The sequence below is a fragment of the Harpia harpyja genome, chromosome 23 (assembly GCF_026419915.1).
Source record: "Harpia harpyja isolate bHarHar1 chromosome 23, bHarHar1 primary haplotype, whole genome shotgun sequence".
In the NCBI taxonomy this organism is placed as follows: domain Eukaryota; kingdom Metazoa; phylum Chordata; class Aves; order Accipitriformes; family Accipitridae; genus Harpia; species Harpia harpyja.
Genome location: NC_068962.1, coordinates 10,793,783 through 10,813,043, shown reverse-complemented (window position 1 = coordinate 10,813,043; position 19,261 = coordinate 10,793,783). Strand labels below are relative to the sequence as shown.

At 37.6% G+C, this 19,261-nt stretch overlaps 1 protein-coding gene across 5 annotated transcripts in view; it reads left to right on the top strand.

The window, feature by feature from the left end:
* The window catches only part of ACSS3 (acyl-CoA synthetase short chain family member 3), a 92,080-nt gene that overhangs the window by 55,105 nt on the left and 17,714 nt on the right, over positions 1-19,261 (top strand). For all 5 annotated transcript variants that reach the window (XM_052774611.1, XM_052774612.1, XM_052774614.1 and 2 more), the window contains 2 exons: positions 14,349-14,444; positions 18,101-18,164. In XM_052774611.1, the coding sequence (XP_052630571.1) occupies positions 14,349-14,444; positions 18,101-18,164 (160 nt within the window). The remainder of the gene's footprint in view (positions 1-14,348; positions 14,445-18,100; positions 18,165-19,261) is intronic.

Genomic DNA, 19,261 nt, shown 5'->3' with positions numbered 1-19,261 from the left:
GATCCTTTACTCATCCATACATGGAGAGAGGATAGTCTTGTTTTGGATTTGTGCAGGTGTTCAGTTTTTGCTTATTTATACAAAATGACACTTAGCATTTTAATAGCAATTTTCATTTTCAAAGTAATTGTGCAAACACAAGCAAATTAATTCTTTTAACACACCTACGAAGTGAGTAAAGTTATTGCAGTCTTGCAGACATTAAATAGAGAAAGACAAGTATCTTGCCGCAAGCTATCCAGGAAGCCATTGCAAACTGAGTTTTAGAAAACAGAGATTTTTCTTGCTCAGAGATAAATTTTCTTGTCATATTTACATATATTTTGTGATATTTTCTCTGAAAGGGAACAGGAATGTACATTTTAGACCTTGTTCTGTCTCTGTGTGTAGTTATCTTTTAAGGAAATGATACAGTAGCTCTGTTTCAGTATTACAGGTAAGTATGTTACAGGGCACCTTGCCAAATCTATTTGAAGTAGCCTAAACAGTGGATTGTATCTGCTGTGTCACATCCTTGGGAGAGGCCTCAATACACAAATAAATGTGAGTTTGGGTTACGTTGGTTTTGGAGCCAGCTTTGAATTCTAGAAGAAAAAAAGGGGTAACAGCCATGAGGTTGTGATGAACTGTGGAAGCACGAAGGCTCTGAAAGCTTGTTAAAACATTCTCAACCGCTTTCATGTTAGCTATTCAGTATTTTGTGGTAAAAAGAAATAAACCGAAACTCTACCACATCGTTTTTGACATTTTAAAAAAATGTTAAGAAGTCAAATTTCCATTTCTTCACAAGTATAGGTTGTAAAGAGGTTTTTTTCTCGATATTTTTAAATAAAAACACTTTGAGACTCTGTCTTTGAGGATGTATGGGAAAATTCAGATGAAACAGAACTGAAACGGAAAATTCAGTGATAAAATTTGACATGCATAAAATCTCAGTCAAGAGACATGTTTCCATACAACTTTTTTGGTCGTGTGCTATGGGAATCAGTTACAGAGCATGCAAGTGTAGGAGACTCAAATTGGAGATACCTTCTATGTTCTGAGTGTCAGCTCGCTAGCAGGCAGAACTATGAGAAGATTGTGCATGTTTTCTGTTTTCATGGAAATAAGCTGCCTTATTCAGTAAGGAATGGCTGTCTGCAGCAGGCATTAGGACAAAAATCACATAGTGCTTCCTACATTATCACTGCTGAAAAAGAAGGTTATAGTATGCGCATGTTGTAATGAGATCTTGGATGCTCTGAGACATAATGTGATAAAATTGACTGGTAGGAATTCCCCAAGTTCTGTAGCACAATTAATTAATATACTCTATCACTTTTAAAATTGTTCTTGTTCCTTCTCTGTGTCCTACCTCCAAAACATGCAAATGCTATGTTGTTAATATTTTTTTTATTAGAACATACTATTATTATGTAATTCCACATAGGAGTAATGGTTATACAGGTCTTTTATTAGGACTATGCAAACAAAACTGTATCATTGAATTAAATGTAAAAAATGCGAATCATAGTTAAGTGCACTCACTGTAATATATTTCTATGAAGTAATTCCTACCACAATCATGTATGGGGAAGAGATTATTAATGTGGTCTCCAAGCAGCATGACGTGGTCCCCAGTCTTCAGTTTCCATTGTGTTGTCTTGGCAACATTGCGCAGAATCTTCTCGTGAGTGTCTGGAAGGATGGATTTTGCAACTGAATTCTGTTAGCTAATTTTTCCAGGTTTCCACTACAGAACTGTTCTTTAGGTGAATTACCTTGTCAGTATAGACCTCTATCTCCCCACATTTGACAATTGTACTCCAGATTTTTTTCTTCAATCATCTTCTGCTTTGCCCCATTCAAAACTGTGCAGATCAGTCCAGTGCATTCCTTAATATGATGCATTCCAGTCCAGTGCATTCCTTTAATATGGTGACATTTTCAGACCAAGAGGCAGCAGGAAAGGTAAACTAAACAAAGGGTGGCTGTTTAATTTGTAGCAAAGAGTCAATTCTTGGAAAGTTTTTTTTTTTTGAGTGCCAAAAATTCAGTTCTGAAGTTATAGAGCCCAAGAATAGAGCTGAGATGAAACAAATTTCTTCCAAAGTCCAGGCTACTGGTTAGGTTATCAGGTGGTGCCTCAGTGTAGGTGCAGTTCGTGCTTTTTGAAGATGTGTGTATCCTGTCAAGACTAGGATCATATTTTTTTAGTGGAAGCTCATATCCTGCAGAACAGTTCTACAAAAGTGGGAATTACTCTGCAGTAACTTCTGCAGCTCTGCAGCCCTGAGTTGCAGAGTCCTCTGAGCATAATTTTGTGGATAACTGAACTTATAACAGGTATTCATGTAGAGGAAGAGGAGAAAAGTGGTCATTTATCATGTCTCTAGCTGGGGGCTTGCATTCTGTCCTTTAAGGGTATGAACATAAAGATTGTTTCAGCCATTGTTTGCTGCTTAGTAATCAGACTTGTGCAGATGTGGACTGCGTGTCATTAGTTACAGTAGCTCGTCATTCCTTCAGTGTCATGTTAGGACACCCAGTTCAAACAGGTTTTTGGTTGTCCATATTGGAGGAGTGAGAGGAGGAAATTTTTTTAGGGGCCACGGGCATTGCCAAGGCAGAGACTGACCTTTTGGTAGCGTGTGGCTGTCTCGTTCTGTATAGTGGCCTTTACCGTGAGCTTCAGAAAAAGGAAAAAAGAACAGAACTTTAATGTATTTTTTATTTGTCTGCTTGATCAACCTGTGTCAAAATCAAGGAGCTGTTTCCTAACTCCTCCTGATGATTGGCTTCTTTCTTGAGGTTGGAGCATTGTTAGTTCTTGCAATTTTTATCTTATGATAATTTAACATGACTGAAAGGAGTGACATGGATTTAAATTAGAAATTGACACTCTTGTGCTTCTAATGAGCCAAGTAATTGGGGCTAAATAGCTTTCGGGGAGCCAACCAGCCTCTTAAATCTGTGAAGAGCAGTTGTCCCTCTCTGTCCCAGTATTCCAGTCATGTTACCACTCAGATGTGGAGGAAGGCGGGGGGGAACCTGCCCCTCCTCAGCGTGGGACATGGGAGCCCTCAGTCTGTGCCTACATCCCAGGAGCGTGCTGTAATGGCAGAGACAAAATTTCCTCAGCCTCACTCTCCTTCCACCCCACCTTATTTTTTGTTGAAGGGGTTTTGTTATGATATGAACTATATGGGCAGTCACACAGAGCATTAGAATTGCAGAAGTATCTTAAATGAGCCTTTATTTGTAAAGGTGGAAAAATTGCTTACTTGTGAAAACATTACCTCGGACCATCCTGTTTCCAGGCAGGTAGAGAAGAGAGTTAAGCCTTGAAGACTGCCAGTGCTCAGAACCAGGCATTTTATTGGTATAATCCTTGTTAATCTAATGGTAAAATATTGAATCTCTGTTCATGCTAACACAGTTTAGCATCTCCATCATATATGATTCGTGACATGCCTTAGTAAAATGGGTGATGTTGCTTCCCTGATTGTGTTGCCTTCTGTAGTGTTTCAGTCTTACAGTCATCTATACTCATCTTTCCAGTCTTGAATTTTCATGAGTTTTCTCTGTGGAATCCACGTGACGAGCATTCTCCTTCAGAAATTTAGACTGTATTTGCTTAGCTAGGAAGTATTTTTTACAGAAATGTCTTGTTTATTACTATGTACTGCTTATGTGTGTGTTGGACATGAAAGAATGTATGTCTGGATTATATACATATTCTCCAAGGTGTTTTTACTTTGAATGAATCATTACAGCTGCATAGGTTTATTGTGGTCTTCAGTGCTGTTCACTGTCTCCCTCATTTCATGAAGTGTGTTTTCTCCTCCCAAAATGTTTCTCTTTTGAGGGTTATTTCAGATGTGCATTTCACATGGCATTCAGTTCTCCCATGCATTTCGGGAAATGCACCATGTTGCAAAGATGATACTGGGTCAGAGGTGTTGTGGCTTGAAAAAAAGATGGATTCCTTTTGCTTTTATTTATGGAATTGATTACAGTTTGGTCATGGTTAAGTCAGTAAGCACACTAGGTCCTTCTGGTAAAAAAAAGGATGCACCTCTGTTCTTTAAATTGCTGGGAAGGTTCTCTTTGCCTCCTGGCTATACTCTTTTCTTCCCACTGGTCAGCACCTCCTGTCTTGATACAAATTCAGTATCAGCTGTGCCGTTGCCACTCTGTCTCATTTGCGCTGACATTTTCTAACTTAGAATTGATAGAAAGTGTGTATTAAGCTTTTCTGTTCCCATTTGACTTCAGTTTCTCAGTGCTTATTAATCTTAATCTTTTCTGATTGTCTTTCCACATGCAGCCGGGGACATGCATTAATATGAATGAAGTATTATAAATGTTTTCCTCCTTTTTAGAATTTCACTGATGTGGTTTAGATGACTGAAAAAAAAAAAGAACTGTAAAGCATCCTGAAGTTATGGAGCTTAGCCATGAACAATGTTTAGTATGCACTGAATAGGCAAATGAAGAAGAGGGGACACCTTTAGGAGTGGATATGTTAAATAAGAATAATGCAGTCTCATCTGTCTGAAGTAGACAAGCTGTAACAGCACCTCCAGTATGTATATGTGTGAAGATGTTACAGGTTGCTGATCTCATTCTTGTCACATGGCAACTGCTTTTTCTGTTGCTCAGAGAATAAAGTCCTTATTAGTGTAAAGTAGATGAATTTCCTGATGATTTAGGAGCAGGAAAGCTAGTAGTAAGCTGCATGGATCTAGTGCATGGAAGGAATGGTCCTTTGCAGGATCTAAGGCTGCCCAGTGAAGGTAGAAAGAGAGAGAACAGGAGTTTCTGAGATGTTAGACTCTGATACAGGAAAAAATATTGAAATTGCACAGTAGTAATTTTATCTGTCTTTTCCATCTTGGCAGTATTACTATGCATACAATATATTAAGATTCCCCCAAATGATTAAACAGTAAACAGTTAGCACTGAGATGTGTAATTACTTTTTATAATCTCCATTTATCTCTTAGCATTTCTTCATGTATCAGTTATGATGTTACAGTACGAGGAAAATAAAAATGTGAAATTCAGCTTTAGTCTGAAAATATATTATAATTCAGTGCGTTGCCCAACTTAACACATCTTTAAACATGCCATCTGACATCTTCAAAATATGACCAAAAAGCTTTCTATTCTCCTCTGATTATCTTGGCTGTCATTTTGCTATAGGCAACTTACAAGATGTATATTATAAATTACCATTTGGAGGCAGAAGGGCCTGATGTGCTTACAAAATGAATGCATAAACTTCTCGTGCTTTATGACTAGCTTGCCAGTTCATGATAACTGAACTTATTTCCTTCTTTGGTTTTAATACTTGTCATGGCCCACCAACCTTTAACTAAGCTCGTTAGAGCTTCTTTACATTACATTTTGTACATTTATTCTGGAGATTTTATTTGGATGTGCTTTGAAATCTTCAGAGGCCTTGTGTATATGTATGATAGCACAAACAGCACAGTTTGTAAATACGGTCTGTGTTTGGATAGGACTGTGAAGGCGAGACTTGAGGAAATTTTAATGGTTTGGGGGGTTTATTTTGTTTTCAAATGAGTGGATTGAATATAGCAATGGAATGGTTATACAAGAAGTATTTGGCCTTCACAAGTGTAATATGTATTCATGGTAATAGAAGCATTATGACTACAAGTGCTTTGAAGCATTTAGAAAATACTAAAAGAATTACTGGTTTCTCTTCTGACGTTAAATTCTAAGAATAAGCATGGAAACTCAGCTACTTTCAGAAAATATATTCCTTTATAAAAAAAATGGATTTTATTTTGAGAAACAGGCTTCAGATTTTCAAATACCTTTAGCTTATTTTGTGATTTTTTTTCTCCTGTGCTTCTGTACACTCACAAGAAATGAGGGAAACACTCTGCTTCTGGCTAGCTGTACACAGCTGTTGTTGTACATGTATTAATATGGCTCCACAGCCAGGTTTATACTAACATCATAATTCCTAGATTGTGCAAACAAGCTTGAAGCTGTCATTCTCAGTGCTGTATATGTGCATAATAATATGGGAATGCTTGCCCATTTATTTAAATGTGAATATACTTTAATTAGTGCAGCACTGAATCTAATGCAGTATTTCCTTTTAAAGATTGGAAATAGCGTCCCAGCTGAGGTGGGAGGCATTCATCAATACCACTGCAGGATAGGATCTGATATAAAGTTAAACCAATAGAGTAACTACATAGATGAGCTTTCAGAAAGCTATTTGTCACTGAAACTTGGTTTCAGAAAAATGGCCTCGCTTATGAAAGCACTTAAATGTGTACCTGTGTTGCATTTGACATTAAAATGTAAAGTGATATCCTAAACTGTGAATTAAGACTAAATGGACAAATTGATTGTGGGGGAGGAAATACTTGTGATACTATTCCTGTTTTAAATGAAACATACTGAGATAAATAGCTCGGCGGTGGCAGTGTGTAACTGGGTGTGTGATTTGTGAACGGTCTAAGCTTATGTGAGTGCAAACCACCAGTGAAAGAGTGAGTGGAGCATCCCTCCTTCAGCTCTGGCACTGCCTTTGTACCTGTCCTGCCATGCGTGTGGCCGCATGGCAAGCAGAATCAGAGCACTGATTTAGGCAAAAATTAACCTGGCTGAAAGAAAGTATAATATGTTTTTTTTTTTTGAAACCTGAATCAGTTCAATCCAATTCCATGTAAAAATGGGGGAAAAAGGAAGACGGGAATGTACAGCCAAGGTGTAGAAGGATAATGAGACCACACTTTTTTTTTCTGTTATCTTCACTGATATGCATTTAAATTAGCTCAAGTCAACTGTGCAGTGTCCAGTTGTGCATTTTAATTACAAAATCATCCTTCTTCATATAATGGATAATGAAAATGAATATGGCTGTCACATTATTGTCCCTCTTAGCTATTGTCTGTGCTGTCTTTCAGACAATAACCACTTTCTGTGGTGTCTGTAGTGTATGGCCCTGTTGTTGATTGAGCACCCTTGGTGCTACCGTACAATAAAGAATATAGAGAATCAGGAGAACTTCAAGTGGAAGTGAATACTGAACAGCAAGTATTCATAACCAGAAAAAAAGCAAATTTTTGTGCAATGCACTGGTCCTATTGTACAAATACAGCTGTACTTGAGAGTCTGTTTAACAGATCTTTCTGGTTTCCTTAGTCACCCTTTAAAAAAGGAATTCCTTCATTTCCTATTTATATCTCTTTTCCATGTTTCCTGAGTGAAGTTTCTACATTACAGTTTCAGTGTAGAGAAAGTTAAGCAGTTAAGTAGAGGTTTTTTAAGGCTCTGTATACAATTTAACCAAGTGAGAAAGGTCAAATTTAATTTCACTTGAATGTGAAGAATAGGTGAAAAACACTGTTGTTTTTCCATGAGACTTACAGTTAACTTGTAGAGGTTTTACACTGTTTTGTAGAGTACTAGTGGGGTCAATGAACATGTTTTGCAGCCATCCCACCTCAAGGTAGCAAATTGTTCTGATCTTCTGCCAAATGAATGTAATCTAAATTGTAAGCAGCCTGATGGACAAGGTCATGCTGTCATGCTTTAGATGTGATAGTCTCTCTAAATAATATTTGAGCAAGAAAGTCTTAACTGAAATTCTTTCCAGTTGGTTTACTGCATATTCTTTACCCTAGCCTTACTGAAGTTTGTAAGGAGTTGAAAAACTCCTTGTAAGACAAGTATGAAAATCTTTATTACAAATCACTCAACTTGTATACCCCACCTAAAATTTGATACTTCTTGGGGGTTTCGCTAGGATAGACCCCTGCTACTCACTTACCATATTTTGGCATTCTGTATGCACCTGGTATTTATTGTGTTGATGCTGCATGTGCTTAATTCACAAGGGGAATAGTTTAAGAATGCAGTCAGATGGAGGAAAAATAAATAATTACCATCACTGTTCAAGAATTTTTCTGCTGCATCTGTCATACTCCTCAGAAATAAGGGGTGAAATGAAATGCCAAATGATGCATGAAAGAGTTTTTGAAGTTTCAGTATTAGGCAGCAAAGCCTTTCACAGTTTAGGATGACAGATTGTCTTTAATCTAACCTAATTGTACATAATGTGTGAATTGGATTTAATTTCAGACTTGCTTTCTGGCAGTTGGTAAAACTGAATCAGGGAATCCTTAAGGATTTAGAGTTCTCCAGATTCTTCAGTCATTTTGTCTCCTTGTGGCTCCTCTCACTTTTCTGTTATAATTTGCTGCAGAACCCTGCTAAATATATTAGAAGATGAGAATTTCAGTAAATATAAGCTCTGTCATTAAATTTTACTTCATCTGATGACAGGCTTAAGCAAAATGAAGAGGAAATGAGTAAAATAGATGGGGAAGCTCATGATATAATTATCATAGATCTGAACAGTAATTTTCACTAGCCTTTACCCTTAGAAGGTGGTAAAAATCATGGCATATCAACATATACTAACAATGCGGGTGCAGCTATACTGTGGACTTTTGTGGCAGTCTGCAAGCTGACAGCCCAGCATCACCCATCACATTGCATTGGGATTATCCAACCTGTTCTCCTCTGCCCTTTAGGGCCCTGGGATAATAGTGGCCAGGTGTCATCACCTTGTTTTAGTGTTGAGGAATAATTAGCATCAGACTGTTTGTAGTTAAATACTCAGCACTAGCCAGGTGTAGTTGGTCTTTCTACACATTAATACTTCATCATGTCTCATGCACCAACCTGGAGCTGAGCAGAGAACATAGATCTCTTCCAGGGAAGAGGTAAAGAAAACTTCACGGCAGAATTATACAGTGGACGTTTTTGAGTCCTTGCTGAAGTCATGGCTGAGCTGTACTGTACAATTATGTGAAATTATCTTCCAACACCAGTAGCATAAGACTAAAGTGGTGCTTGAGCTACCAGCCTGCAGCATGGCTATCTAGACAAAATTTGTCAGGGTTAACAGTGCTAAATTACAAGTTGTGAGTGAGGCCACCTACTGCTAGTGCAGTCAGAGACTTAGAAACTTGCTTGGATTTTGGGGATGAAGAACTGACTGGGAAACTGGCTTCTTTGCTCTCCACAGTCATACGCTGAAGGATGAAGGAAATGAGGTCTATATGAATACTTGATGATCTGGCCCCTGAATCTTCAGGACCCTCCCAGTACATATTATTTCTGTGATGTGTTAGATTTGGTTTTATTATAAGGAAACAGTATGGTATGCTGTGATGCAGATTTTGAGTGCTATAATTCATCTGGTACTGTGGTCTTTTGTTCCTGGATGCCCAGTAGTTGTTGCCATACTAGAAAACGTTGCTGTTACTTTATTGAAGTTTTCATTCCACCCTTTCTGGCATAATTAAATAAGCACTGTGTGGAGGGAGCATGTGTAGGGAGTGTCCTCAGAGCTTCATTCTTGCTATGTGGATGGATTTGTAATCAGTTGCTGCCTAAGCTTTCTCCCTTCCGTAGATCCTCTTCTCCATTTTATCAGTGCTGTCTTGTGCTGTAGTAATGCCTTTAATTCCCCTCAACCAAAATGACAGCTTTGCCAGGAAAATGGCTCAAAACAGCACTGCCACGGTGAGAATTTAGTGTATTATATTTATTGCATTCATTAATGTGTTAACGTATGACAATTGCTCCTTTTTCTTCTCTTTTTTCTCCTGCTACATAACAACTTCCCACCTCTTTAGTATGCTTCGTGTCTATCCATTGCATCCTAAGAAATTCAAAGCAGACAGCCTTACATTACTCACTTAGAGCAGCCCAAACTCAAATATTAATGTCAGAATGCGGCGTATTTTCCCTAAGTACTTCCTACCAGAAAATAGAGTATTTCAGCAGTGTGACAGTCTATTATGTTGAGGAACAAGAGACACTGTCTAGAAATTATAATGTATCAGGAATGTAAGTGGTACAGGGCATCTTTAAAGTCGTGAGTTATTTCAAAACTGTTTATTTTGATTGAACTTGACTGTTGACTGTGAATGAGCAGGGCAATTTTGAGCACAGAACTTACTAGCTGTTGCTCTGCATCATTTGGCAGAGCACAGCTTCTGCAAGTCAGGCACACGGGTAGGTGGAAGCTTTCTGATGAATAAAGTCAGGCGTAGCCTCACAGATTCCCCTTGCTACTCACAAGAGTGCACTTCTTCCTTCTGCATCAGCAGCACCTTCTCTGGCATAAGAATTGCTTCCAGAGGTGCAAATGCAACAAAAATGCCTGTATTGGACTATTTATTAATTGTCCAATATAGCTCAATAATGTTGAAATATGGCTAAAATAATGTCTTTCACTTGCCTGTAGAGTGGGACAAAACAAAGGCGGCCACATCTTTGAATTTCGAGGGCTATTTCTTTACATCAGTCCTTCTCCTGAAAGTAAAAGTGTAAGGAGGGACTTGGGACACTTTAACAGCTATGATTTTAAGATGATCTCTCACTAACTCTCTCTTCCAAGTCTCAGTGAGATGCTTTTCATTATTCTCAGAGGTATATGTATTCATTCCATTATAACTCAGAGCAGATGTTGAATGTAGTTGCCAGACTAGTTGTGAAACATTGCTCTTCGGGTGTAAAACATTGCTCTTCTAAATAGCTGTTTCATTGTCACATTATAAGGTGTTATGCAAAAAGGAAATTGGTTTTATGATCCAGTTGTCCCTGAAAAGCCTTCCACAGCCGGAGGGTGAGCTAACTGGCTAGCGTAGTGAGTGGAAGGTTAGTGCCTAAACATTTTTGCAGAAGGGACTGACTGGAAGACAGATCTACTGTTCTGTTCCTTACATTAAAAATATGCAAGTTCCTAAAGACTTCAGCATTGGGAATCTGTTGAGATGCTGTGTATTCATTTCAGAGAATCTGCAACGATAAACAAGTGAGGGTCAGGTAAGGGATGTGTGTTTGTGAATTCAGAAACCTGATGTAAGGTGTAGGTGGAATACAATGTTGATTTGACAAGCTTTATCCTTCTTCAAACTGTTGCTGTTTTAACTTTCAGACCTGTGTCTTGTGACCTGCATATAGGTCCTGACTTGAATTGTAAAGCAACCAACCTTAATTCAAACCAAAGATTCGTAAGCAACTTTACTTACTGGAAATATATAAAAGGGCCACACAGTACTTGTATTACACATAATTGGTAAGGAAAATTTCTCATCAGTACTTATTTTTCTGTGTTCTTCTGGACAGTGATGACTTCTTGTCAGCAGGATTTTTGAATTGAATTCCACTTCCAAGTCACTGTTTTCTGTGATAAAAAATGCTGTCCTAGAAAGGGGTTGCTGTTTTCTGATAGGTTTGGGAAATTGATATTTCAATCCACCATCCTGTTTGGAAGATATGCATTAATTTCCCAAGAAATGTACAGCACAAAGATTCATGCTATCCTTTGACAGTACTCCTTTGTGCTTCTACATTGTAAGGGAATCTTTAGCATTCAGGAACTGTTAATCTAACACAAAGAGCAGATGCTTTTGGGATTCCCTGTCTGAATTAATATCTGTTCTAAGCACCAAAACCCCATTTTTTTTCATGTATTTAAAAAGTCTTACTGTCCCATGGGAACTGAATGTACAGCTTAGAGATTAGAGCACTGGATAAATATGAAAATGATATATCCACTGGTAACTGAGAAGACAATAGAAGAAAAAGCAGCAATTCTAAAGACCTATTCGCAAAGTTTTAGAACTTGTGATTCTTGTTTAGAATAAGTGGACTTTCACTCAGTTTTATTTGCTGTTGTCTGAAAAGCAGGGACAAATACAGACTAATTAGTATAATGAAGTTTCCTTTCTAGTTTATATTGTTTTCATTAGCAAGGTATCAGAGAGTCAAGCAAATCCAAACTAATTTTCAGAAATTTCAGATTCTCCCTCTCCCCTCAGGGTTTTTTGATTGAGAGCTCTTGATTAGAAATGTTTGTCAATTCCCAGTTCATGCAGATCTTACTGGTACATCAGGTTAACAGTGATGCTGTGTTCCCTACCTCTCAGTAGCAAACCCAATTACTATGTTTGGGCGATAGGAGAATACCCTTCTTACCTGATCTGTTACAGCATGGTTTTTAGCTCTTGCCATGCAATATGTAAAGCAAGATATAATTCCGTGATGCTACTTCTTTTCTTCCTAACACAGTCAGAAAAGAAACTGTTCCTTCCACTGTCTTTTCCAATTCACTGTTCTCTAAGAAAAATACCATTTTTCATTCTGTTCTGAGGAAAAGAGGAAGAAAGTCTTCAGTGTAGGTACTGTGCAGAAAATGAAGCTCCCGAACTGTTGAATAAATTGTGGGTTTCTCTTCCTGCAACTTTCAGTGTGATCATGGATGGAGTATGTTAGATCATTTTGATATTGTGTCACCACTGTAATTGTAGCTTGGGTGTTCTGCTTGTTGAAAGAAAAGATCAGGATTCACGATTATGCGGGGAATGTGCATTATGTAGAAGAAGGAACAGGGGAAGTTGGGGAAGCAGCTAAGCAAAATTTTTAGCCTGTCTTTATTAGCACTGAGGGTTGATAATTCTCATTCTGTGTCCCACAGCTGGAGTTAGGCCCTAGCTTAACTATGCTATGTTAATGCTAATTTTCAGCGGCTTACTAACACCTAACGTAAACCCATCACAAGTTTCTGTGATTTTGTTCTTGCTTCTTTTACCACTTGAGTAGTCATTTACACAACTTCTGAGGTGGCAGATGAATGCTAAGGAAGCTGAGAAAATTCACAGCAAAACCAACTGTAATTTCCTAATGCAAGGGAACTGAAAATAGTTTTGACCATACTGATCAGATATAAATATAGAGCTGAAGACAAACCTGCTTTGTTGTGCTGACACTTGAGGGTGGCGTGGACTATGAATTCCAGGCCAAGTGACCTGAGACTTGGGACATCTCCAGAATGCCATCTCCAGAATAAGGCCATGTTTTTAAAGTAATAGTCTCATACTGTGTTTCTGCTAATATTTACAACCACCTACGCTTTGTTTTATGTGGCTCAGAGTTACAACAGCATTTAAAAGTAACTTCTATAGATTTTTTTCTTAGAGGGAAAGAGAGAAGAGCAACTTGTCTTTTTTTCAAACTTAGACTCTGTGTTATATGACTTGATAGTTTTTATTCTTCTTCTACAATAACAACTCTTGTAGTATAAAAATGTTATGTGAAATTGAGCTTGCTTAAGAGAAAGAGGAAAGTGAAATGGGAGGAATTTTTAGCTGCCTAACTAGGGGATAATTAGGAAGGCATAGGCATTCCAGGAGATATTTGTGCTGTCTCATCTGGAAGCTCCAAACAAGGTATTTTACGCTGGCGCTTCAGCGGGATTCCAGACCTGCCTTCCATGGGCTCCGTGCAGGAGCACAGGCACACAGTGCCAGTGTTCCGTTTGTCTGTTGGCAGTTAGGTGAATGAATATCTTCGTAAGATTAAAAAACCAAGAGATATTTGTTTTCTCACATCTCCCCCCCCCCCGCAACGCACTCCAAAATGCTGTGGTTAGTAAAACTTTAATGTTTGTGGGTGGAAGAGGAGAAAACATCTGGATTATGATCACAAAACCTTGCAGCAGTTTGAATCCCATTCCTTAGGTTGTTCTTTTTGAGTTATTTTGGCAACACTGAAAATGTAGGTCTGACTTTTCTACCCTGTTTCTTTTTGAGCCTTTTTGTTACCTGAAATAGTTCCCACCAAGAAATACTAGTGAGATCTCCAGGACTATAAAAGAGCTATTCCTGCCTTCATTATTTACAGTAAATTTTGTTAGGCACTACCTCTTCTCTGATCTTTGTGACCAATATTGTCATGGAGAAGATTTGGCATTTATTCACCTTCCAAACCTCTGAATGTGTAGCTCCAGAATAGAACAACAGATGCTTTGGTATTGCTTTACAGCGGTAAGACAATCAACCAAGAATGGATTGATGTTTTTTTCTGGATTTCATTCTTCCCAAGGATATTGACTCATGAAATAACCCTTGAAGTACATCTGCCCTGCACAGTATTTCTATCATGGCTTTGCTGTAGGCAGTTTCTTAATGGCATGGTATGACCTTATACCTTTAGCAGAATAAACTACAGGTGTAATACAGAAAGTGTTTATTTCTGACTGTCTTCTATGGAATGGAAAAAATTCCCTTTTGAAGAATGCAGATTTCTGTAGTGAACTTACATTCATTAGATAATACATAAGAGCTCCTGAATTCTAAATCTTCCTTTGCTTGTCTGGGATTATTTTATTTTGTTTTATTTCATTTTATTTTATTTTATTTTATTTTGATGTGCAGAACTAGAGGTAAAACTTAGAACCAATAAATACTAAATGACACTAAGAACAACCTTAACTGACAATATTTGTGTTCTCTTAACAGAATCTGGTTCTGCAATTACTGCTTCCTGTATTGGTTTGGGGAACTCTACAACACCTCCACCTGGACAGGCAGGAAAACCAGTGCCAGGATACAATGGTAAGACTGTGCTAAACATGATAATAGGAAAGGATATTGCTTATATTCCAGAGTAAGTGCTCTTTAATTTTCATACCTCATAGAGAATGCAAATTACAGTCTTATTAACACATTTTCCTCTTTCCTGTAACAGGAAGCTCTGCTTTTTTGTGTTGTGGAATGTGATTGTGACTAAGAAATTCAGAGTTACATTTAAGAAAATTGATCAGCTACTCATACCTTTCTTATAAGAAAGGGCTAGCACATATTTCTACACTGGATATAAAAAAGATAGATATGAAAAAATACTGTGCTTTAAGGCTTTTTTTATAGTTGCACTGTTTTAAATGACCAGTAGTAAAATTTGTATTGGCAAATCAGGAAGAAAAACATTAGTAATAACTATCAGCAAAAAAGGGAATGTTAACTAGACAAATAATTGCTGTAACTTACACTTTGAGTGTTCTGTTATACCTGTGTTTTCAATTTTCAGAGGCTAAATAGTTTTGGTTTGGGAGATGTACATCGAATAATTATGTCTCAGAGATACATTGATTAGATTGATTAGATTTTTTTTTGGCCCTACAATTTTATATGAGAAGTATTCTGAAGTGCATAAAGCAAATTCTTACTGAGGTCTGCGTCTTCCACAAATACATCATAGTGAGCTAACAAGCAGGTTGGCAAGGATATAAATCTTCTATTTGAACTCATCTCATACTTTCTTGAAGAAAATCAGTCAGGTTTCTGCCTTTTTGTACAGGTATAGGGGCTCATATTTAAGAGAGTTGTTAAGCACATTATCTTTCAGTACTTGTGGAGCATTTTTACTTCCAGCTGGGAGAAATGATAGGCTATGGACCAACATTAAAAGGATGAGAGCTCATTGTCTGGAAGGTATTTGCATGCAGAGGGTGCAGCCACAGGATTAAGAATGCAAAAATATTTTCATACTTGGGAAACCTGATTTTAATACAGTTTTCAAGAATTACTTGAAGTCCGAAAAATAATTACATTAAACATCAAACCATCTTCAGGAAAAGTTGTTACATCACTGGGCAGAAAGAGCTAAGCTGTTTTTTCTTCTGCTTACATACAAGTGGAAGTGAACATTAAAGAAAATAAACATTGTCAGCAGCTCTGGGTTTTGGCATTTACAGTTATGGCATGAAGACAAGCCGTAGCTTAAAAACAACATTAAAACAAAGCTGCGAAGTTTGTCCAGAGTTGTAATAAATAGGGAAGAGTGGAAGAATGTAATTGCATCACACGTGCTATCAGATGATAGTCAGGCCTAGAAAAAAGTATGAGTAGGAAGAATATTAAAATTTCATATGAATTTTTTGGAACATTGGGCCTAGTGTAAGTAAAGAATTTCTTCAGACAGAATGAAGGAAATGTCTTTAGCATGCCTTAAAAGGGAAACATACAATGAGCACTAAAATTCACTAACAATTTATGAAAGAACTTTACTTCTCAGTCTTTGGTTTGAGGCCAATTATGTCCTGTAATGCAGCCAGTCATAAAATAGTGGATCTTGAAATTACCCTGTACTGGCAGCTGTCTTGCTGTCACCCACTTCTGTTTTGATGTTGTTTTGTTGCTATTACTATATTAATTAGAAGAGATCCTTATGCCATTTAGAAGATAGATTCTGTATTTTTAGATGGTACATGCAACTGTTAATGGTTTCGGACATTGCTAAAGTTATGTTGTGTTTATGCTCTGATATAAATAGAAAGTTTCAAAATCTACTTTTTTTTTTTCCTAAACGCAGCCAAATTCTTTCCTGTCACAGTATTGCTAAAATAAACTGATTGCTGATTTTTTAGAATATAAAGAATAAAAGCAGTATTTAGCTATGATATCAAAGTGCAGTGGCACAAATTGCATTTAAAAGTGAATCAAGATACCATATTAATTTCTAGCTCTGTTGCCTCAAATCAGACATTATATTGTGCTTTCCTTTGATCTACTTGAACCCTTTCCAGATAATTTCATTGCACTGTTTTCAAACTGAAGCAAGTCCCACATTTTGAAGAATTAAGTCAGTTCTTCAGTAATTCAGGAGTGAGCAGTGTAGTACATTTTTGTACATTGAAATACACTGCTTGCAAGGAGGACAATAAATGCTGGAGTTGCTACCTTGATAATAGTTACAATAAACTGATTAGATTTTACTTTAGTATAATAAAAATAGGAAAAAATAGGAGAGAAAGCATTGAAAGCTACATGTGAGTGGGTCTTTTTCATTGTGTGTTCTAAGCCTAAATTCTCTAAATCTAACAATACTATGTTCTTATACATGTTCTTACACCATCTAAAATACATAAGTAAAAAAAAAAAGTGTTTACAGATCATAAATGGGTTTTATTTATGCCATTCTTGCTGTTTTTCATAAGTGTCTTCTGTGTGTCCGTTCATCCTTTTGATTTCCTATCCCAGTTACTCCTTCCAAGTCACTGATTTGTAAAACTGACCTTGCACACTTGCTTGTGTCTATGTGCTGAGCCATTGCTTTCAGCAGGCTCTTCAGTTACTTAAAAATTACTGTCCTTTTTGCAGGAGTGGCTTCAGCCAGAAAGAGTAAATTACAGACGTTGGCATTCTTTGGACAGATAGGGTATGATATTACTCATAAGAGTGTTAGCAGGGTTTTAATCAGAAGTCTGTCATCCTCTTTTCCCCGTTTCCTCTGGAACTTTTTAATACAGAATGTAAGATTACTTGTAGTAATTTAGATTTAGCTGAACATTGCTTTCTTTGCTTGGGCAGGCTTCAAAAACCATGTTTTTAAATCCTTGTCAGCCCAGTCTGTCAAAACCTTCCCTCCCTGTTTTTCCATGGTTTAGTCATTTCACTTTGTTTAATTCCATGTATCACAGGCCAAGCTGATACCTGCCATTCCTTCCTTATGCCCATACCTTCAGATAGAATGGGTGGTTGTAGTAGATTTCCCAGGTGACTGCATGGAAGAGGCTATTGCAGGTGTTTTTCCTCAGAAACCTCAGTACCAGGATATGATGCTTTCACTGAAGGCGATGGGCCAGTGTCATCCAGGGAAGAGGCTTCTGTTGGGAGGTCTGGATTCTTCGCTGTCCTCTGGCATTACCTGCTCTGCGGCTTTGGGTGGTTCACGAGTTACTTTACCTCTTTGTGCTAGAGGAGAATAAGCCTTGTCAGCGGGGGAGCGTTATTCTGGGTCTCCTGAGAGCCTTTGAAAACCAGACACACTTACTTACTGCTAATAGTATTTCTCATGTTAACCGGGTTAGCCTCCAGTAATCTTAGTTGTTACTTCTACTCATGTTACCTGCACACTTTTTCTTGGATTTGTCATGTATCTGAAGAGTCCTTTGCTATTTGGAAGTTTAGATTTTCCAGTATGAAGGTATCTTTTAATTTTCAGTTCTATGTTTTTCCCTTTTGGGACCTTGTGCTATTTCTGCTCCCAAAGCACGAGTACTATTTAAGACTTTTTATACTTAAGGCTGAATGTTAATTAGATCATGAGATTATCCAGTTTGGCACTCCCAAATTACTTAATTCCTTTTGTTTCTTGGTGTATTGCCATTCTGAAGTGTGACATAAGTTGATATGCATGAAGAAAGATGCTGTCCTCCACCTGAAAATACACTACTTACCAGGAGTCCTCTTCCTATATTACTTTTTTACAGTGATGATTCTGGATGAAAATAAGGAACCAGTGAAGGCGAAGACTTTGGGAAATATTGTGGTAAAGTAAGCAAACTAAGTCTGTTACAGTTGAGAAGCTTCCTGCATGGGTTGATTGTCTTTTGACTGAAGTTTTTATATATATATATTTTTTTATATATATATATATATATATATATATGTATAAAACAATAATTGAAGTAACAAGGGTTGAAAAGCATGCCTGTCTCTGATATTGGTACCAAACTGCCAGAACTTTTTATGTCCATTAATGTTGAAAAATTGCAGATGAACTTGTGTGAGTGAATGAGTGTGGATTGCTGTTTTTTTTTCTTAGACTACAGCAAAGTTTACCATTTTCTTAATTACCATCCTGTTGGCACAGGATGAAGCCTTCCTGTTGTGATGTATGAGCAAGATATTGAATCATTCTCTTCGCTATTTTATCTTTCAGTTTAGTGAAATAGTACAGCAGCGCAGATTGACATGCTTTGGTTTACGGGTGTGATGCTGCCTCCTCTTTCACTATCTCCTAATCCCAATTGATGCACATTCTTAGAGGGAGAATGTATGTTTTCTGTTCTCTGTAAAAACAGCAAGAAGTCTCCGCACGTGCTTTGCATGAAACAGTGTTCAGTTGTGGTAGTACTTGGACAAAATACCTACAGGAAAAGACTCCAGCAAAAAGAGAAAGAAAGGAAAAAAAAGCCCTGCTGTTCATCATGTAGGTGATTTTTAGTACCATTTACCAGACTCCTGTCAGATGAGTTCCATAAGCTTTAATATTCTTTTTGAAAGTACACCTTTCTTGGCACCTTTTCTCGGATAGAGGGGCCACTGTTTAGATAACATTGTGAACATCAGTTACATTTCTCATATCTTACCTTCTGCCGTCTCAGTGTTGCCAGAACCTTTCCTTACTTCTGTAGATCTCGACAGGCTACTGCTCCCCACAGCCCATGCCAGCTCCGGATTCTGGATGTTTCACAGGCTTTTAGGGAAATGGCATTTTTCTCAGACAGATACCTACTTTGTGTTTAACACGTTAGCTGTAGTCTTCTCTGTTTTCAGTCACAGAAAATACTTCAGCTCTGAACACTAACTAACTGCCAGCAAATACAAGTCCCAAAAGAAATGCATTCATCCACTTCTTCTGTCATAAA